Source organism: Bombus flavifrons, chromosome 6, assembly GCF_040668555.2.
Source record: "Bombus flavifrons isolate JBK064 chromosome 6, iyBomFlav1_principal, whole genome shotgun sequence".
NCBI classification, from domain to species: Eukaryota; Metazoa; Arthropoda; class Insecta; order Hymenoptera; family Apidae; genus Bombus; species Bombus flavifrons.
In genome coordinates this window covers 8,139,056-8,159,717 of record NC_138447.1, presented here as the reverse complement: position 1 = coordinate 8,159,717, position 20,662 = coordinate 8,139,056, and the positions used below count along the sequence as shown (strand labels likewise).

General features: G+C 27.9%; 5 protein-coding genes across 9 annotated transcripts; 3 read left to right on the top strand and 2 right to left on the bottom strand.

The window, feature by feature from the left end:
* The first annotated feature begins 712 nt into the window (after window positions 1-712).
* LOC138180732 (FAST kinase domain-containing protein 5, mitochondrial) lies at window positions 713-3,332 on the top strand. The gene is made up of 7 exons (XM_069114846.1): window positions 713-1,764; window positions 1,838-1,999; window positions 2,069-2,233; window positions 2,334-2,562; window positions 2,644-2,724; window positions 2,809-3,099; window positions 3,208-3,332. The coding sequence occupies exons 1-7, from the start codon at window positions 767-769 to the stop codon at window positions 3,304-3,306; spliced, it is 2,025 nt and encodes a 674-aa protein (XP_068970947.1). The 5' UTR covers window positions 713-766; the 3' UTR covers window positions 3,307-3,332.
* A 7-nt stretch (window positions 3,333-3,339) lies between these two features.
* Window positions 3,340-5,662, bottom strand: LOC138180731 (mitochondrial ornithine transporter 1). Its single transcript, XM_069114845.1, has 5 exons — window positions 4,962-5,662; window positions 4,385-4,621; window positions 4,141-4,307; window positions 3,794-4,066; window positions 3,340-3,708 (listed from the first exon to the last, which is right to left on the bottom strand). Exons 1-5 carry the CDS (start codon window positions 5,044-5,046, stop codon window positions 3,535-3,537), a joined length of 936 nt encoding a protein of 311 aa, XP_068970946.1. The 5' UTR covers window positions 5,047-5,662; the 3' UTR covers window positions 3,340-3,534.
* A 364-nt stretch (window positions 5,663-6,026) lies between these two features.
* Window positions 6,027-13,799, top strand: Hmt4-20 (Histone methyltransferase 4-20). The gene is made up of 9 exons (XM_069115874.1): window positions 6,027-6,345; window positions 7,141-7,374; window positions 7,457-7,622; window positions 7,705-7,875; window positions 7,959-8,087; window positions 8,189-8,378; window positions 8,453-8,861; window positions 8,945-10,693; window positions 10,776-13,799. Exons 2-9 carry the CDS (start codon window positions 7,160-7,162, stop codon window positions 11,167-11,169), a joined length of 3,423 nt encoding a protein of 1,140 aa, XP_068971975.1. The 5' UTR covers window positions 6,027-6,345; window positions 7,141-7,159; the 3' UTR covers window positions 11,170-13,799.
* A 1,655-nt stretch (window positions 13,800-15,454) lies between these two features.
* On the top strand, window positions 15,455-18,169 carry Dbp45A (putative ATP-dependent RNA helicase Dbp45A). 2 transcript variants are annotated; one of them, XM_069115880.1, is made up of 7 exons: window positions 15,455-15,473; window positions 16,001-16,097; window positions 16,163-16,356; window positions 16,437-16,781; window positions 16,862-17,034; window positions 17,115-17,470; window positions 17,548-18,169. In XM_069115880.1, exons 2-7 carry the CDS (start codon window positions 16,040-16,042, stop codon window positions 17,778-17,780), a joined length of 1,359 nt encoding a protein of 452 aa, XP_068971981.1. In that variant the 5' UTR covers window positions 15,455-15,473; window positions 16,001-16,039; the 3' UTR covers window positions 17,781-18,169. The 2 variants fall into 2 exon arrangements, with proteins under 2 accessions (XP_068971981.1, XP_068971980.1); XM_069115879.1 differs by lacking the exon at window positions 15,455-15,473 and having other exon boundaries at window positions 15,586-16,097.
* l(2)k09913 (transmembrane protein 53-like lethal (2) k09913) lies at window positions 17,758-20,621 on the bottom strand. 4 transcript variants are annotated; one of them, XM_069115882.1, is made up of 6 exons: window positions 20,496-20,621; window positions 19,501-19,647; window positions 19,159-19,428; window positions 18,807-19,075; window positions 18,542-18,719; window positions 17,758-18,463 (listed from the first exon to the last, which is right to left on the bottom strand). In XM_069115882.1, the coding sequence occupies exons 2-6, from the start codon at window positions 19,591-19,593 to the stop codon at window positions 18,326-18,328; spliced, it is 948 nt and encodes a 315-aa protein (XP_068971983.1). In that variant the 5' UTR covers window positions 19,594-19,647; window positions 20,496-20,621; the 3' UTR covers window positions 17,758-18,325. The 4 variants fall into 4 exon arrangements, with proteins under 4 accessions (XP_068971983.1, XP_068971985.1, XP_068971982.1 ...); XM_069115884.1 differs by lacking the exon at window positions 20,496-20,621 and adding an exon at window positions 19,997-20,437 and having other exon boundaries at window positions 19,159-19,241; XM_069115881.1 differs by lacking the exon at window positions 20,496-20,621 and adding an exon at window positions 19,871-20,430.
* Between the last annotated feature and the right edge of the window lie 41 nt (window positions 20,622-20,662).

Below are 20,662 nucleotides of genomic sequence, written 5' to 3'. Positions count from 1 at the left end.
ATCGATAAAAAGTAAAAACATAAATATTTATACGTAAGTATTTATGTATACATATGTATACACACATACATATATATGTATGTTCAAAAGTTTAAAGCAAACTAATGTAATTTCTTTTCTTGATAAATGAGAACTATATATTTATAGTAATACATAAATAATTAAAAAATTTTATTCTTGCTCATTCTATAAAATCACATTAAAATAATAATTGTTTTTAATTTTGCATATTTATATGTTATACATGCATGTGACTATACATATACGTAAACAAAGATAAAATATACAGGGTGGTTGGTAACTGGTGGTACAAGCGGAAAGGGGGTGATTCTACGCGAAAAAAGAAGTCGAAAATATAGAATAAAAATTTTTTTTTAATTTTTTTTTAATTTTTCCATCGAGACAACGATCTACAGTGAAATCTGTTATAACGAGACGTGATAAAGTGCACGCGTACCGAGCGAAAATTCAAAGTCGATTTTCTCGAAAACAAAGCCTCAAACGAAAAATTTTTATTCTTTATTTATTTTTTTATTTTTTTTTCTTATTAGAATCACCCCCTTTCCGCTTGTACCACCAGTTATCAACCACCCTATATATAGATACATACACATATATAAGTATCTCGTTCAATACGAATTGGTATTGCAGGCATGTGAAAAGTTTCTGGTTCTGGTGAAAGGTTTCAGCTTTTATATATTTCAGTTTTTATTTAAAAGTTAAAAGTATTTAATAAATAGCGTATCTTCTAATAAAAATCCAAAATATGAGTATTATTGCAAGAACGAGTTTAATCGTACTAGATTGTACTAAAACAATGATTTTGAGGTTACATAATAAATCATACTTTACAAATACGACTAATTACACATGGACTTTAAAACCATATCCAAGATTTATAGAAAAATATAAATGCTTCGTTCCATGCCAAGGATATAAAGCAAGTGCAATCAGTGAAAATTACCAAGATGATCGTATAAAAGAAAATATTTTCATACCTGAACATAAAATCATGCATTTAATACTTCAAGATTCCATATATTATGATAAGACTACTTTATCATGCATTAAAACAAATGCAATAGTTACTTCTAAGGACATAGATAATCTTTATAATACAGATTGGTCACATGAATCTACAGAGAATATTTTTCATGCTGTTAAGTTATTGACATATTCTTATTTAAGTGGCACATGTTTGGAAAGATCACTTTATGACAAGATTTTAGAAGCCTGTATTAAACACCTCCCAGCAATGCAGAATAAACAAATAAAATTTTTAATGCAATGTTTAATTACATTACATGATATAGTAAACGTATTACCTGTTTATAGAAATCTGATGAAAGCATTAAATACAGATTGTATAAAACGATTTTATAATTCAAATACTGAGGAAATGTTATTAATGATTGATGCAATTTATCAGCTTGATATTACAAATTCTGAGTTTATATGGCGTGCAATGAGAAAATTGCTTTCAAAACCGCATAAACTTTCTGGAAAAGAATTAGTTCAACTGTTCCTTGTTCTACCTTCCATTCATTCAAAATCATTTATAAATATGTTTGAAATCGAATATCGGTTAGAAGAATGCTTGCATGAACTTGTTGCAGACGAAATAGGTATAATCGCAAGAGGTTATTTTTTAAATAAAAGGAATATTCAAAACAAAACCCTGATACCAGTAATGATAAATAAAGTTATAAGTGGTGCTAGTAACATAAACAGTGTTACTTTAGCAGCATTTATGAAATTTATTAGGTAATAATACAACTTATTATATATAATTTGTTATAGTAATTGTTATTATAACACATATAAATACGTGATACAGATATAGTAGCTGTTTACATTGTATAAGACACTTTGAAGAATTATTGAAATCTTTACATGACGAGATACCACGACTATCATTAAAATGTCTAACTCATATAGCACATGCATTTGGATCTTTTCGTGTATATGATGAAATTTTAACAAATAGCATTATTCAAAGGTAAGTTAAGTAAGAGAAAAGTAATAATAACACATTCACTTATAAAAGAATTGCTTATTACTAATTTAGATTAGAAAAAGAAATGGAAACTGCAAGAATGAAAGATATTGAAAGAATTGTTTATGGCATATGTACAGTTACTCCCACTACAGATTACTATAAAAATGTATGCCAAAGATTACTGAACGAAATAATGTTAACTTATAAGACTACCAGAGCAAGTGAAATTAATAGGTAAATATTTTGTTTCCATATAATAATTACATATAGTACATACATATATTTAGAAATGTACTATGCAAAAATCAGTGATTCCATTATATATTAAATATAGCTTTCCAATGTCATTAGTACGTATTCTGACATTCGTAACAATTAAAAATATATATGCACCAGAATTAATTCAACACATATTTGACCCAACATTTATAAAAAATACATACAAAAATAATCTCAGTCTCCTCACAAATGAATGGCTGATATTACACTGCTCAATAAAAATAGAATTGCCTCATTACGAAGGTCCATTACTGACAGATAATATGTATGAATGTTTAATAAAGGTACAGTGTAGTAAATAGGATTAAAAACTTACATTTTGCAGTTAGATAATTAAATATATTGAAACTTTTTTACTATTGTAGAAATATTCTGCATATAATGATGATATCTACAGAAAGGACACCAATGTGAAATTAAGGATGGAAATTGTATATATCTGTAAGGTATACAATACAAAATTATATTCAAGAAAAGCGCTCAAAAAATAGTAATGAAACATATTTAATGCATTAATATTATTATTTTAGCAAAAATTAGGAGTAGATGTATATGTTGATTGTATTTTACCTCACTTCTCAACTAGAGATATTGTCATTGGTATAGATACATGTATAAATCCTATTAAAATTGAGTCTATTTTATCGACAATGCCGACAAACTCGATCAAAAGTGTAAATAATGATGAATTAAAAAGAATAAAATGGAAAGTTATAATTCCAGTAATGATGTTTATGAGAGTATCAGGTCATGGTAGTTATGCTGGATACATCCGGAGAAAATGTAGACAACTTGAAATTATGGGATACACACCGATTATAGTAATTTCTAAAATTATTGTTTCTTTTTTACAATGATATATAAATGATATATTAACTTCAGAATTGTTGAATAATGCATATATACTAATGGATTTTTAATTTTTATAGGTTTATGAGGGTGAGTGGAATTATCTTGATGAAGAAAGTAAAGAGAAACATTTAAAACAATTAATTTATCAAGATATTAAATCTAATTCATTTGAATGAAATAATTGTTTTGATATGAGAAAAGGATACACATACAATAATATTATTGTTGTATTATAGACATTAATTATACAAGTTATAATATATAATATAATATAATAATAATAATTTTGTACAGAAAATCATTTTTATATCAATTATTTTCAAATCCATTTATTATAGCCTATTTTATGCCTTATAATAAAAAGAATAATATCATATAAATATAATTTATTCTATCAGCTGTTCTCAAAAAAAATCAAGCATGAATCTTTTAGAATATTCATAAGTTACAAATAATGTAGCTGTTGCTGGTACTGTCCTTATTAACGTTGGTTTTAAACCATTGTACAAAGAGCTAATACCTTCATTTTTTACGATGTCTTTCATAACTACTAATGCAGGACTTTTCAAATTTTTAACCTTTAAAAAAAGAATTAGAAATAGAATATAAAACTTATTTATATTCTTGATTCGTATTATTTATATTATATAAAATGAAACTAACCTGTATCCTACTCTTAACTACATCTGCTGGAAATATTACAAGCCATAAGACACTTCCACCAACGGCACCAGCTACCATGGTTCTCTGCCATCCTATGTCATTCCTACTTTCATTTGGTTTTGTTAGAAGTTCTCTGGTTACTTCATAGCCTCCAAAAAAAAAGAAATATCCAGGCATTTCACGTGCTATAGTTGATGACAAACCAGTAAATAAACCTTTTATGCCTTGTTCTTTAAGAATTTGACGTGTTAATCCCCATGGACCAATTTCTTTCTAAACAAAATAATTTTTCTCAAAACATGAGTTCTTCTATAAATTTTACATATTAATTTTTTTATCTTAGTTACCTTAGCGACAGTTAATACTGATTTAATTTCCATTTGAACTTCTCTTACTGCTTGTAGCTTACATTTTATAAGTTCCGTAGGACATAATGTTAAAGAAGAGAAAAATGCAGCAAAAAATCCAGCACAAGCATTTTGAATTGATGTCAAATCTTCTATTTTTTTAATACCTATATAAATAAAATTTTTTTTAAATTAAAAACGTTAGTTCTTTTAACTGCATTGCATCTTAAAAAAGTTATATTACCTAAAACATTGGAAATAACTTTCTGACATCCTCCATATGCAGCAAACAATACTGAATTCTCAGCAACATTAGCAACTAGTGCAGGTATAGTTCCTGCATATAAACCACGCATTATTCCATCTGCTTTCAGGGTTTGTAAAAAGCAATTTGCCATTCCCTTATACATGGAGGGAAAGGTTTGCATTTTTACCTTAACTGTATCTAATGGTTGACCAACATATACAAGTGCTACCCCACCTTAGGTCAAAATGAAACATAATTATACTAAATAATTAATCTTTTTGCAACAAGCAGAGATAATTTATTTTTACTAATATTTTCATTCATTTGTTGTTAGTAATCGCACAATAACTAATTACTGACAATAATAAGGTTAAGCACTTCTCAAGAAAATTTGATTCCATAACATAAAGTAGATTTAAGAAAAGATTATATAAGTAAAAATTATATAGATTACTATAGAAAATACAGATATTTAAAATTTTATTCATCTCATATTTGATTTATTTATTCCCTATTGATTTTAAGATTGTTTGTGCATTGATAAAAGTAATGATGTATTAGAATGTATTGTTACCGAGTGATCCAGAAATAAAGTCAATTAAACCAGCTTTAATACTATTTAATTGTTGATTTTCTTTTTCAGCAAATTCAAATGTCATCTTTATGTATATATCTAAATCAATAAACTCCAAATTCTAATGATTAATGAAATGACAGGTTAAGACATGCTATTCCGGAATTGTATTAACTACGATTTGAATGTTTATCTGTTATCGAATGGGAAAGATAAGAGAGGTCTATTTACTGACTAAAAATTACTAATACGATTTGTTTCTTTGGTCTGATAAGCCTTTTTATTTACACAATACATTTACATCTTTACAAATTTCTAAATGCACGCATGCGCATTTGTATCTATACGAGATTGATAAAGAAATTGTTCATTGATCGGTGACAATTGAAGTATCAAATAGCCAATAATAAATTTAAAAATCATATTTCGCATACTCATGTACACAAGAAATTTCTGTACACAGCTAATTTTTATCTAGTCTAGAATAAATTTCGCTACAGTCTTTTGATCATGCGATGAATTCATCTTACAGCAATCGTATCTTTTATGGTACTCATTTCTATAAGTTCTAATTGTATACTGCAGTGACATAATTAATAAAGTATCAAGCATTTATAATTTAACCTAAAATGGATTACTTTATAAAAACTCAAATACACAGCATTGTATTCGAAATGAAACTATCACAGTTTGTAAAGTATGATAAGTAATATACGTACAAAAGAAATGATTTATTCTAAAAACTAAAACTATCAATGAAGTTGTCTTGATATATATTTTTACTAGAGAATGCTAGAAAACGGTTGTCATAGAAACGCAGTGCTACAGCTTTTAAATTCTATATTACTAAATTGATCACTTTATTATTTCAGATTGATTTTTAAAAAAGTGGATCAAAATTTTTTTCATTATAATATACGTATCACGTTGGTTCTTCGACTAAAGTAGATAGGTAGAATACTATAATTTTGGATAAATTATTCACAAATGTTTAAAACAAAATCTAAACTAAAATATTTTACTGAAATTCATGTAGTTTAGTAAATCAAGAAAGTTACTAGATCGTTGTATTCAAGATATACATGTATGACGTACGCGACAGTCTGTAGTTCCAAAACATGGGTTTTCTCAGTTATATTTTCAATTAAATGATTATCGTTTTTTGGTTTGTTTTAATAAAGGAAGCATTGGGTTTGACCTGTGTTGTAAAGAAATCTCAAAATTCAATACAATGATTGTCTTCTATGCATTACGAAAATAGGGAAAGTGTATGTGTATAGTAGATCTGCCATGATAGATCCGAGCGCGTCTTCATCTTATACCAAAAAAGTCAGAGATTGTTAGCAAAATGTGTGATTTTTGTTATCAGGAGAGCTCCTTAAAGGTACGCATATTGTCTGACGAAAATTTAACGATTCTGCCCATTCTTTAGTAGCTTAATAAGGAGGTAAATTCTCTTATTAAATTGGAGCGCAGCGTGCCTCTAGGAGCGCTCTGGCTCGTCTGCGCCATTAGCGTTCAGAGCATGATCGCCAGAGATATTTCTATTATATTATCAAAATAGCATATTACCATGATAAACTGTTTTTTAGACTCTTATTATCTATATTCCTTCACTATTTACCTTTCTTTTAGCTTGAAAGGGAAATGAAATAGCTGAGTGGTATAATTGACATGACGGTAATTCGAAATTTTTAGTAATATATTTTTTTGAAAATACTTCTTTTTAATTACTTGTCATTTTCCACGCCCTATTTGGTTTTTTCATTTTTATCCAAACAATTAAATATTATATTCGAAATTAATATATATCCTGTACAAGAATCTGTATATTTTTTATTTCATTGTATATCATTTAATTAACACTGTTAACTTTTTTTATATATATGTACTCTTTCTTCATACCAAAAAAGTTGTATAAATATTGTCAGTTTTATTATTTTTAATACAAGGTATTAGGAAATTATTTTCTACCTTTATTGCTAGAAAATATTTAAAGGGACATGTTAGTTGATATTTAAGAAAGTTAAATGAATGTGAATTACAAAAAGGTTTACATGGAATCATTATATTTTGTATAACAATATCCTTAAAATATGTATTCACATGTTAAAATAATAGTACAAATTTTTCATTTAATTATTTGAGCTAACTGTCAATTAATTTTTTAATTCTACAGTAAAAGTACAGATTACAGAATGGTGGTGGATTGCTTATCCATTCAAGGCTCAGTAGCTATAATACGGAAGCAGGAGCGAAGATTAGGTGGGTTAGTGGCTGCAAAGATGCAACCTAACAATGTTGGTAGTTGTGGTGGTATGACACCTAAAGAACTTTCTGACAATGATGACCTAGCTACTTCTCTCGTGTTAGATCCTTACCTGGGATTTACTACTCATAAAATGAATATCAGGTACATGTTTTTAAATATTACTTTAAATCTGTAAAATATATAAAAAGAGATTGACATATGTAAAACTTATTTAATAATGAAGGTATAGGCCATTAAAAGCAAATAAAGATGAACTCCGTAAAATTATCTGTGAATTTATTCAAACACAAAATTATGAAAAAACGTATAAAAAATTAATGGGTGGTGATTGGGGTGCAAGACTACCTCACACAAAATCTAAACAACAACAAATAAATTTGGAAAAACATGTGAGTTATATATGCAAGTCAGGAATTTTTTAATACATTTTATAAAATTTTGTTTTGTATCAATCTTATTTCACTTTTATAGATTTACATATATTTAAAGGTTTTTGATAAAGATTCTGGATTTGCAATAGAACCATGCTTTAGGTATAGTCTTGAAGGTCAAAAAGGTGCCAAAATTTGTGCAACTCGCAAATGGCTAAAACATGATAAAATATCTTGTCTTGTTGGTTGTATCGCAGAACTTAGTGAAAAGGTTTGTTTAAACTTATACATAAGACATTAAGAAAAATATAAAAATTGGTTTTCGTTTATTGTACTTCTAAAATGTTATTATAGGAGGAAGCAGCATTATTACATCCAGGAAAAAATGATTTTTCTGTTATGTTTAGTTGTCGCAAAAATTGTGCGCAGTTATGGTTAGGTCCAGCAGCATATATTAATCATGACTGTAGAGCTAATTGCAAGGTTAATAAATCAAATACAGATCATTATTGTTTTAATTATATTATATATTTTATTAATTATATATTTTTTAATTTATTCTAATTAAATTGTATAAAATATAGTTCGTGGCAACGGGAAGAGATACAGCATGTGTTAAAGTTCTTCGTGATATTGAAGTAGGGGAGGAAATTACTTGTTTCTATGGAGAAGACTTTTTCGGCGATGGTAACTGTTTTTGTGAATGCGAAACATGTGAGAGGAGAGCAACTGGAGCATTTGCAAATCAAAAACCAGGAGAAGAACTTTCCTCTGGTACTTTTAAGAACTAAATCTGAAATAACATCCATGTACACGTATACTCATCACCAAATTAAATATTCTTACAGGGTACCGTTTACGAGAAACAGATAATCGCATCAATCGCATGAAACATAGACAACAGCCATTAAGTCGCAATAAACAACAAGCTGATACTGCACTTACAGAAAGAAATGCAGTGCTTGTTGGTAATGCTGCTGTAGCACCACAAAGTCTTAGCATGAAAGAATTACGGAGAAAGGGATTAACAAAATATGATGCAGAGTTATTAATTGCACAAGGATGTCGCTTCTCTGATATTGCTCAACAGCAACCTATTACAAATAATGGGGAAAATGTACTACAAACGTCTCAACCTCACCCAGCTGCCATTACAAGTTCTGTGACAAGAAATCTACGAAATAAACAATTGTTTAAATTGGACAGTAATAATGGTCACCAGAATAATGTTAAAAATCATACGCTTCGATCATCCAGGTGAGATATTTTATTTCATAATTTAAATTATGAATTATAGTTATAAAACGAAAATGACAATATATTAAAAATTTTATGTACAGACTTCATAAAAGAACAGAATCGAAGAAGAATAAAGTTTCTGAGAAGGCTGGATCTCCTTGTTTAAATGGTTCCATAATAAATAATATTGAACTAGAAGACATAAGTCATCGCAAAGAAGATTCTGATAGAGTAGATGAAGAAATTGTGTACTCTAGATTACATAAGACTCATTCAAAAAGTAATTTGAATGAAGAAACTAATAATGTTTGCCATGTCCAGACCTTACATCATGATGTACTGGAAGAATCAACTTGTTCTAATCTTCAGAGGGAGTGTTCGGATTTAACATTCATTAAAAATAACAAAGAACTAAATAGCAAATTGATAAATGAAAAAGAAATACCTGATATTATTATAGAAATTAATTCTAATTCAGTAGGTAATATTAATACTTCCAATTCTAAAAAAGAACACTATAGTACAAATTCCTGTGATTCAGTTCATATAAGTTCCATGCCTGAAAATCGATTAGATGATTTGCACAAAGCTAATGAGAGTGAGATAATTTCACAAGAAAATCGTCAGTCAAGAACCTGTCATTATAATTTGTCTTCAGTTGAAAATTCCAAAGATATAAACGATATCTCTGCAACGCCAATAAAATCAAATAACTGCGTCAAAAAATATTTAGAACTTGAAAAACAACTCTTAAAGAAAGAGAAAGAAAAATGTTATGATCCCATAAGTAAGGATTATTCTTGCAAAAATGACGAACAAATACCTTTAGTTCATATCAAATCACCCACAAATTCGAATTTTATAGAAACTGATACAATATCTACATTTGATATACACACATCCGGAAAAGATTTGAAGAAAAGTGACCCTACAAATTCAAACATATTGGTGAAATACTTACTAGAAAATGAAACAAACAAATTTGATAGGTTTATTTCAGAATCTAGTAAGTCTACAGATAATAATGAACATGATAAAGTAAATTTTGTAAAAGAAAATACGGATATAGAAAATAGCGAAGAAAATTGTCAGAATGATATAATCATGAAAAATAATATGTACGTAGTTAATGTTGCAACATCTGAAATAAAATCTGAAAACACTGAAATTATTGAAACATGTACAACAAACCTAAATTCTCGAATAGATCCCTATAGGGAAAATAATGAAAATTTCAGTACAACGGAAACTAACGATTACGACGAGATTAATAAATGTAATTTAGAAGATACTCACAATACAATTTTAAAAAATGATTCATTACCCACAACATTGAAGTCTTATAAAAGTAGAAAAAAGCTATTAAACGAGAAGAAATCCACAATTTCTGAATTAAGAGAAGAATTAGAAACTGTAGTAGAACATAAGATGACTGATAACATGATTGCGTCTATTTCAAAAACTCGTAGCAAAGCAGAAAAGACAAAAAGCAGATTAACAAGAAGTCAGAAAAGAGATCGAAAGAAAATAGCGACTACTGAAATTGGTGTAGCTGACGACGATTCGGGTATTCAAGGTGATATTTATGAGTTTAGTGAGAAAGAAAGTAATCTGGAAGATATTAGAATACCATCGATAATGCGACGTAAACAAGAAACTCGTCATACACCCGGTCTCACATCACATTTACAAGAAATGCAATACAACGATGAATACAATAAAGCCGAACCTCCAGTATTACTTCCACAAGAACCATGGCCACCAGCTAGTTGCAACCAGAATCAACTGTTAGATTCAGATGGTAATAGCCAATCAAGAGAAAATTCCATAGATAGTGAAAGTCTAAACAGGTAAATATTTTTATATTTTGCACTTGTATTTTAAGATTTGTTATTTTACAAAATTTATACATAGAAAAATTATTCATTGCAGATTATCTGCTTGTAGTAACGATAGTGCACAAAAGTTAACAGCTGCTTCTGAGTATCAATGGCAGATGAATAGTTCTAATTGTCAAGTATATCCAACTACTCCAGAGAGAACTGGCAGATTAAAACTTACTCTTCGCATGAAACGTTCGCCAGTTTTAGAAGACATTGTAGAGTCGGGTACGAGTTTAAGTGAAGATAGTTATGAACCTGAATACGAAGTATTACGTGTAGAGGGTGTGGAAAGAAGCAGACGTAAGAAAAAACATAAAACACGGGATCGCGAAAGACGACATAAAAAGCGTGAATTAAATCTTGACCCTCCTCCGCCACCTATGAAAAGGCTACGTTTAATTTTTGGCAATGAAACACATACTATTGACTTTCCACATTCTTAACAACTATAAATAGATTTTCAGTACCATCTGAAACAAATTATAAATACAATTTAGACGTGTAAAAACAGGTCTCCTTGTCCTGTAACATCGTGAATTTCTATGTAATTCTACAACTTCAAACGATAAGCGATATGCCTGTCGTTAAATTTTATAGATATTTGGTGATATAACTATTGTGTTCTGGTTTTGTGTTATTTTTTTACTGTTTAAATTCTGATTTGCTTCTCATTCTTCTAACAACGAATAATTAAAGGCCTAGTAAAATTTTTCCAATGAGAAACTGAAAACAGTAATAAAAAGACGACATGTATTGATTTACGCATATGTTATTCAGTGAATATTTGTTTGAAAATTTTGTACAGCTCCATTTAAAATAGTTAACACATAAACAGTTAGTTCATTGCTATATTCATTCATAATAAAATTAGTATTTTATTTTATCTTTTTCATTAATATAATATTTGAGCAGACATAATATCGATACGACAAGCTGGTTTTAAAACTTATAGTCTTTCACTGTCAATTTATTTTCGATATTAATGGGTTTGTATTATTAAACAATTTTTTACTAATAAAATATTTATATCATATAAAAATTTCACATATATAGGATAAAGAGAATAGCGATTATTTTCTTGTATTGAAAACAAGGAAAGAACATGAGTTGAATTGTATCTAAGTACTATTTCCGTAGATAAGGACAAAGGAGAAAAATCCATACTCTTATACTATGTATAATAGTTATAATAGTTATATATAGTTATAATAATAATAAAATAATAATGATGATAATGATAATAATTCAATAATTAAATTAGCTAAATACTAGGTAACATATATTAACTGCTGTTCTCATCATGTGTGATTGACTACCGTGAAAAAATTGTAAATATTGCTTATGTGTATGTACGCGCGTATGTATGTATATGTGCATGTATCATAAATGATAAATATACATGCACGTATATATACATGAACAAATCACATAAACAGACAGACAGACACACACACGCGCGCGCGCGCGCGCACACACACACACATACACATACAAATACACACACACACATCGCGCGTGTAAAAAAAAATTTCATTACTGTATTCTGTATATCGATGTATTACAATGCCTTAATTAATGCAAATGAATATGAAGCAAGCGCATTACACATAAGTGTCATCATATACCGAATACATCGTTTACATATGGTAACGAAAAATATAAGAAAATTTTGTTTAGCGAGATAAATGGAAAAGGTTAATTAAACAAATTAAAGGAAACAAGTAATTATGTTTTCAATAGAGTTTCTGACATTGATTTGGTATTTAAAGGAATAGAATTTTATATTGAATTGGTAAGATTGTTGTTTCATTTATGAAACAAGCTAACTGATGGTAGCATAAAGCTTAATTAGGAGAGTCATACAGCTTTAGTAATTATTCAGATCTGAACAAATTTGGTAGACAACATTTTTTAAGTCACCTTTTTACTTTAAGCGGCATAAAAAATCCATCTCACGTTTTCTGTATATTTAGGATTTCCATATTTTTCGAACAAAATATATCATCAAATTTTTGCGACTCGTACATGATGAATGTGAATATTTACTTTAAAAAATATTATAACAAAACATCATTATTTATTTTTTATGATTAATTGGACCTGTATAGTGAAATCATGATAAAAACAATATTCGCAAAGTAGATTTTTAAGTTGCAGTAATTGTTTGACTTATTTTACTTATTTGTAACTTTAATAATATCTTTTATACGTTTACGATATGCGAAGGTAAACATTTTAAAACACACATTCGACGATGTTGTCTTTGATACTCGCTCTAATCTGCCGCTTTTTCAAGTGTATTTTAATTTTGGATGTGAATATAAAATCATTCAATCAGAGTTCATACAGGTTATTAACATTAATCTTATTAGTGTATTAAATGTTAAACTAGATGTGCTCTTATTATTCCATATATATGTTAACTGTAAGTTTTGGTTTTCGTACATTTTCGTTGTTATATTTCCTGGTAATGATTGTTAAATCAATATTTTGAAGAAAATTAAAATACACTTAAGACGAGGCAAAATACAGCGACTAACATTAGTAAATTGAGATTGATCATACGCTGTTCATTAATGAATATCATAACATTTCTTTATCATTTATCGTTAAATTTTCATCTAACGAATTGTTATAATCGTAGCTATACAAATTTGTTGCAAGTATATTACTGTACATTTTGTATTGTATAGGTGTGTATTTCTTTTATGTTCTGTGTTTATTAATAGGATGCACGCGGCGACAAGAAAATAAAGCTTTCAAATAGAACAAAAGAAGTACCAGTTATAAAATTCAGTATTTGATCAATATGATAATGTATGAAAAAGAAATTGTGTTTGGAAAATCCAGTTAAAAATTAATACATCGTCAAATTAATTGACAGCGACGACTATTCCTCCATTGTGTAATAGAGCATTTAATTAATGTGAGAACGTTATGTCTTTTGGACTTAATCGTATAAAATAAGATGTAATTTTCCTCGATAATATGCCCGGTAATCGATCCATAATATAATATAAAATTTGTGATAAACCTACTATATTATTCTATTAAATATTCTTGTTCTAACGTAGCATCGTAGTAACTGTTTTCCTCTAAGATTTTAGCGAATTATCCAATCGCATTGACCGAATTATTATTAAATCGTATTACATGTATTTCTAGATTTGTAAAATAGCAGAATCTATTGTAAAACGAAGAGAAGAGAATCGGCAAAATTGATTTTTAGCATTTCAGATTGTGAGGATTTGAAATTGTGTATTTCATCCTTTAAGATGAAGGAAAATTCGCGTTAATTCGGATTTTCATCAATATATGTATAAAAGCTAGTAGTATATATAAAATAATAATGTATACTTTTTACTAGTAAAGTTAATGCAATATCACTGCGTTATAAACTGGAAAAAAATGTTATTGTCAAAATTTTAGCGACGATTATTTAAATACGCATATTTTTTGTGACTGAAAAGTATAGGAACTGTATTAAGAAAAAAAACTGATTAATCCATAGCGATTCGTTAAATCGAATTTTAGCACCTATCTTTAATAAGCGGGGGAAGGCATAGGAAGTTTCTATCGATGTTAGATCAAAATGTGCATCGAACATAAACAAATTCTTATGTTTTCAAATGTGTAGAAATGAACGTACGTTCACGAACATACACGAAGACGTAGACAATGTCTCCTATGTTAACTGTGGTTTCTTCTTTTTGCATAGTATAGAAACGTTCTTTGCTTTCCGTTATGGGCAGCTTTTTTTCTCACTGCCATTATAAAATCGCATAGTTAAATAGCATCGTTACTTTCCTCTTTAAATTTAGTACTTGTTGTTCTTAAATTATATAACTACAAAGTGCAATCCTACGATAACTACCGTACGTAAAACTTATGTACATGTTGAAAAGTAACTTTAATTGTAAATTAGAGCTTAAGATTTAGTTTCAATAATTCAAAGAATTTATAGCCTTGACGTACCCTGTAAATGTATTATTATCATTATTGTAATTGTATTATCTTTATTGATCGAAAGAAACATATAGAAATGTATATTATAATTATTATTTTCTACAAATTAAGGTATGATAATAAATGAATTGCGTAACCTAATATAATAACAACAACAATAATAATAATAATAACGATAATAACATATGCCATTTGTTATTATTTAATAAGTAAACGTAAAAGTAGATTAAACTTTTATCACGTGTCACAACTTTGGAAACATTAATTGGATAGGCTTGTACGTAAAATGAACCATACAAAAACAAATGGTATAGTTTTCTATTTGTTGCTCATAATATAATACCTTTTAAATCCAATTCAACTATTTTTGTTCTTATCATATTTATTTATTTTAAAAATAATTTATTTCTTTCAAAGACGAGATCCAAAGCATAGATTTAACATCCAATGTATTGTTATATCCAATAGCCCTGAAGATTTTAGACCAGCGATTTTTATCTCTGATTCACGTATCTCCAAAAATCGCAATGTCCTCGTAAAAGGTTAAAAAACAATAATATTTAATAAATAATATTTATTAATATTTAATACATAATAATAAAATAATAATTTTGCATTACTAAAAATTGTGAATGGGCTACACGTAAATAATATGACAAACAAGGTGCCGCATCATGAAAAGATTAAATACCGCTCTAGGCTCTAGACAGACGAGATACAGGATACTTATTTTATTAACTTTATTAATAACTTATGAAAATCTATTATTTTAAAAATACTCGTAAGTATAAAAACATACAATCCCATGATTTTTATTTTATTCTATCTACTCTCGAAATGTACTAATAAAATTGGTGTTTGTAAGGGCATGTAGCGGGAACTACTAGTTCCAAAAATGAAATTTAAGACTAGTACACGTGTACTTGCTACCGATTACATTATTATTATTAGTACTAATCATAATAATAATTAATACTAAAAATATTGATGTTAATATAGAGATTAAATTAATATTCTTACTAACACTATTAAGTTAATTGTAAAATGTTATAAGATAAAAAAATAATAAACTAATGTATATTGCATTTAATCAAGCACTAATCAAACAGGAGAATCGTTTGAGTGGTTTAGTCCCTTGTGCAATATACCTTTTAAAAATATCTTTTACAACGCATATATAAAATTATTTAATGAAATGTAACTCATTTTATATTAAATAATTCTATCCGTTAATAATATATTCCTTATTTAAATTGAATCTTTATTAAAATTAACTTTTACGAAACCATTATATTCTAGTAATCAAAGCATTCCACGTGTTAACCTATACAAAAGTCAAAAACAACCATGTCATTTGCTGCATTAAATTTAAGTTCATGGCTTGTTCAACAATGTAATTTTATGGGTAAGAATTTAAATAATGGGCTTGAAAGATAAAGAAAGTTGTTATGTTATTATTATTTATTGTAGGTTTAAAATGTCCTACACCAATCCAGAAAAATTGTATCCCAAAAATTCTAGCTGGTGATGATTGTATTGGTTGCGCAAAAACCGGCAGTGGTAAAACACTTGCCTTTGCACTTCCAATATTACAAAAGTTATCTGAAGATCCATATGGCATATTTGCACTTGTTCTAACACCAACTAGAGAACTTGCTTTCCAAGTATATTAAACACTTTAATCTTTTAAAACATATATTTATATTTGTTTTTTTTTATTTTTAATAAAACCTTTCCTTTACAGATTGCAGATCAATTTTCAGCAATAGGAAAATCTATTGGTTTAAAAAAATGTGTAATTGTTGGTGGAATGGATATGGTTGTACAAGGGCTAGAGTTATCAAAACATCCACATATAGTTGTTGCAACTCCAGGACGTTTAGCAGACCACCTTGAAAGTTGTAATACATTTTCCTTAAAGCAAATTAAATTTTTAGTTTTAGATGAAGCTGATAGACTTTTAGAAGGTCACTTTGATGATCAGTTAAAAACTATATTTGAGGCTTTACCTAAACGGAAGCAAATGCTTCTTTTTAGTGCAACAATGACAGATACCCTTGACAAAGTAAAACACATAGCATCCAGTAAGGTATTATAAAATTCTGTAAATATTTGAAAAAATGAACAAGGAATAGTAGAATGAACATAGAGCTGAAACTATTTTTAAAGGCTTTTATATGGGAATCTAAAGATGAGTCTGGTGTAGCAACGGTTAAAGAACTTGATCAACGTTACGTACTTTGTCCAAGTGATGTACGTGATTCCTTTTTAGTAGAAGCAATTAGAACCTTTAGAGCAAGTAATAAAGATGGATCTATAATGATATTTACAGATACTTGCAAGTAAAGTGAAATTGTATACATATAATACTTGATATAGACATAAACATTCTTAATGCTTTACTGTACATTGTATTTTTTAGACATTGTCAAGTATTATCCATGACATTAAATGACGTTGGATTTAAAAATGTAGCCCTACATGCAATGATAAAACAAAAAGATCGTCTTGCTGCACTTACTCAATTTAAGTCCAATCATGCAAAAATTTTAATAGCTACAGATGTCGCAGCAAGAGGTTTAGATATTCCTACAGTTGAGTTAGTTATAAATCATATTATACCAAATGTAACAAAAGAGTACATTCATAGAGTTGGAAGAACAGCTAGGGCAGGCAAAAATGGTATGGCAATTACCCTAATAACTCCACATGATATTAAATTATTACACGCAATTGAAAATGCTATTGGTACAAAACTTACAGAATATAAAGTTAGCGGTAATACATTTTTAACTCTACTATTTTACAAAAGAAATGTACACAGAATATATTAATATAATTTTTTTTGTATTTAGATAAAGAAATAGTTACAATTTTGACACAAATATCTGTTGCTAAGCGAGAAGCGGAAATGAAATTAGACGAGATGGACTTTTATGGCAAAAGAATGATCAATAAACGCAAGAAACTTATTCTAGAAGGGAAGGATCCGGATGAAATCGAGGAAATATTAGAACAAAAAAAACGCGATAAATTAAGGAAGAAACAGAAAACTGATGAAAATCTGCATTATAGAAATAAAATTTAATTAACTCAAATTTTTTTTTATTTAAGAGTATACATTGTATAATAAGTAACATATTACGAATAACCATTTTTGTAATGGCATACTAACATTCAATGCATAAAACACATTTTTCTTGTGTACTATATAAGTTGCAATTAGCATCATGATTAAAAAATAGTTACTGTAAAAAAAAAAATAAGTATTCATGTACATATGATTGCTAAAGACGGAATTCATCAAATAAGTTTAAAACTATTATAAAATATGTAGTTCACAAAGTACCTCTTTCCTTTTACTATACCTGTTTAAATGAACACTTCTTTGTTTCTTGCTATAAAATTGATTATACTTTTTATATTACTGCACAGAAACATGTGTTTTTACTTACAGATGATGAAGTTCACAGCTGAGACTGGTTAAAAAGTTTCAATTGATTATAAATAACTTGCTTTGATTTATATATAAAAATTTGTATCAAAATCTATATTAAAGAACTACATATTTCGTAAATATATGGTTTTGAATATCTTTTAAGAATATAAGTAATAAGACGTCATATGGCACATTTAAAATTGTGCCATTTTCTTTTTATTTTGCATCAAATTTAATTTATTCAAAAACGCATACAGTTCTGCAACATATTCTTTTGGGTATTTACGATAATGTTCAACATGTGGGGAATTTTCAAATATCTTAACATAAATCTGAAAAGAATATAAATATTTCTATACTATTCTGTAATTTACATACCTGTAGTTATTTTTTACATCTACACATCTTACCTTTACACCCAAAGAATCCCAACTTTCTTTCACTCTTAGATTACTTGTTAATGAACCCACTGGGTCTGTTTTACTTATAAAAAATAATGCTGGACTATGCACTAAATTTGTATGAAACAATTGACTAGACCTTATATAATACTGAGTAGATGGTTTATAAAAAGTTTTCATATGATATCTGTGTAAAAAATTGTTTTAGTGCATATAATTCAAATTGAAATATTTTAGGAAATATAAATGAAATTAATATTAAAAATAAACTTACTCTAAATACTTCTGGCACATATTTTGTAGCATTTCATTTCTTGGAAACATAGCACGTGGTGCACCTATTGTTAATTCACTCACATCAGCCAAACTATCCCATACTTGACCAACAATCCTATCAATTATATTGTTACATTTTTTAGGGTCATTCTGCATTAAATCCAATACTTCTCCCCACATATATCCAGCTACTGAAAATCCATGCAATAGTATTTGTTGATAATTCTGATGTTTTATCAAAAACTCTATCAAGTCTGCTGCAACCAGCTAAAAGAAAACTTTTACAAATTAAATTATATGTTATGAATATTAATGTAACATGTATTATAGTTTACATTTCATGTATTTACCCTAGATCCTTTTGTGGGCCATAATAGTTGCCAAGGAGTAATTGATACTACCACGACATCAAACCCTTGTTCCAAATACAAATCTGCATATTTCAGAACATGTTTACGTTTTGGTAACAACCAACTAAGTAAAACTAATAGAGGTTTATTTTCCTCGTTATTAAAATTCTGTACAGCTGTACCATTTCTAATTACATTATTTTGTGAAATATATTCAATATTTTTTGTAATATGATAGTTTGATAATTTACATACTAATAGAAATAAAGTCTAAGAAAAGAAAATTTATTAAAATATAGAATGTTATAGAAGTAAATCAAGAAAGTAATGAGTAAATATTACCAAATCTTGTCTCTGCTTTAACAGTTGTGGTCTTGCATAGGAAGTCAATCTTGTTCTGGCAAGAGTAGGTAATAACATCCTCCCAACTATCATTATTGCTAATTAAAATACACTTTATGCTGTAGTCCAGAGATTTGATGGAGATTTCTAATAATAGTAATACAATATTGAAACTTTTTAATTTGTTAAATAGTTTATAAAAGCGAATTAAGACTTCAATTAGATTAATGAAAATGTAGTATGAAATATATATTTAATTACAACATATCTAAAAATTAGAGGTTAGCAGTTATAGAATGTTTGTCTTGTATACATTTTAATTATTTTACTGTATCAACAGAAGTGACTAAAGGACAAAATACAACCTGACCTTAATTTAAAAGCAATTGACCCATCTGACATTATCTTTTGCCAGTATACTAAATTGCTTGTGTTTCTTTGATCTGATTCTCTTTTATTCAATGCATATGTGAATACATGCAAATCGGTTACTAACCGCGAATATCAAACGTCATTTATGTTTTCAAATTAACACCCTGTATGTGTATATACACATATATCTTCTTTTTATTTGTTTTAAAGTTTAAAGTCCACATTTTTCTTGCGTATACACACATGCGTAAATGTATACCTACACTTGTGTAATTTATGCAGATCGTAATTTGCGTATTTAATCGAGAATAATCTTTTCACGAATATTATGTTTATAAAAATAATTGGAATGTAATATTCAATGTCATAGTTCATATGTAATAATGTCGTTTATTTTGAGAAGAAATAGAAGTTTGAAATCATTCTTAATGTTTATAAAACAATTTAATGTCACATTGATATATTTATAATTAAATTACAAACATCGAAAAACGTGGATAAGAATAATAAGATTATGTCAATTACTGTAATTAATTATTATGTTTTAATTTTGAAAAATTTTATTCTAACTGGATTTTATTAATATATGTGTTAAAAGAAGAGTTGGAGAAAAGAGAACTTACACTCGCTTAATAATTAACAATCATTGGGCAGCCGCGGCTACACACTGAATCACATATGTGTTCTACCACAATTATATAGCTTGGTCAATGTCAGAACATTTAAAAATAAAAAATGTATTTTACAATAAATTATTGACTTGTACGCATTGATATTTTCGAAAGTATTT

Bases quoted from the DNA above. Each gene is read 5' to 3' on its own strand.
- LOC138180732 (XM_069114846.1), top strand. From the start codon at position 767: ATGAGTATTATTGCAAGAACGAGTTTAATCGTACTAGATTGTACTAAA. The intron at 1,765-1,837 runs GTAATAATACAA...TACGTGATACAG, and splicing joins GCATTTATGAAATTTATTAG to ATATAGTAGCTGTTTACATT. The intron at 2,563-2,643 runs GTACAGTGTAGT...TTACTATTGTAG, and splicing joins TGTATGAATGTTTAATAAAG to AAATATTCTGCATATAATGA.
- LOC138180731 (XM_069114845.1), bottom strand. From the start codon at position 5,046: ATGACATTTGAATTTGCTGAAAAAGAAAATCAACAATTAAATAGTATT. The intron at 4,622-4,961 runs GTAACAATACAT...TTTTGACCTAAG, and splicing joins CTTTATTTCTGGATCACTCG to GTGGGGTAGCACTTGTATAT. The intron at 4,067-4,140 runs GTAACTAAGATA...TATTTTGTTTAG, and splicing joins CAGTATTAACTGTCGCTAAG to AAAGAAATTGGTCCATGGGG.
- Hmt4-20 (XM_069115874.1), top strand. From the start codon at position 7,160: ATGGTGGTGGATTGCTTATCCATTCAAGGCTCAGTAGCTATAATACGG. The intron at 7,623-7,704 runs GTGAGTTATATA...TCACTTTTATAG, and splicing joins AAATAAATTTGGAAAAACAT to ATTTACATATATTTAAAGGT. The intron at 7,876-7,958 runs GTTTGTTTAAAC...ATGTTATTATAG, and splicing joins TCGCAGAACTTAGTGAAAAG to GAGGAAGCAGCATTATTACA.
- Dbp45A (XM_069115880.1), top strand. From the start codon at position 16,040: ATGTCATTTGCTGCATTAAATTTAAGTTCATGGCTTGTTCAACAATGT. The intron at 17,035-17,114 runs GTAAAGTGAAAT...TGTATTTTTTAG, and splicing joins ATATTTACAGATACTTGCAA to ACATTGTCAAGTATTATCCA. The intron at 17,471-17,547 runs GTAATACATTTT...TTTTGTATTTAG, and splicing joins TACAGAATATAAAGTTAGCG to ATAAAGAAATAGTTACAATT.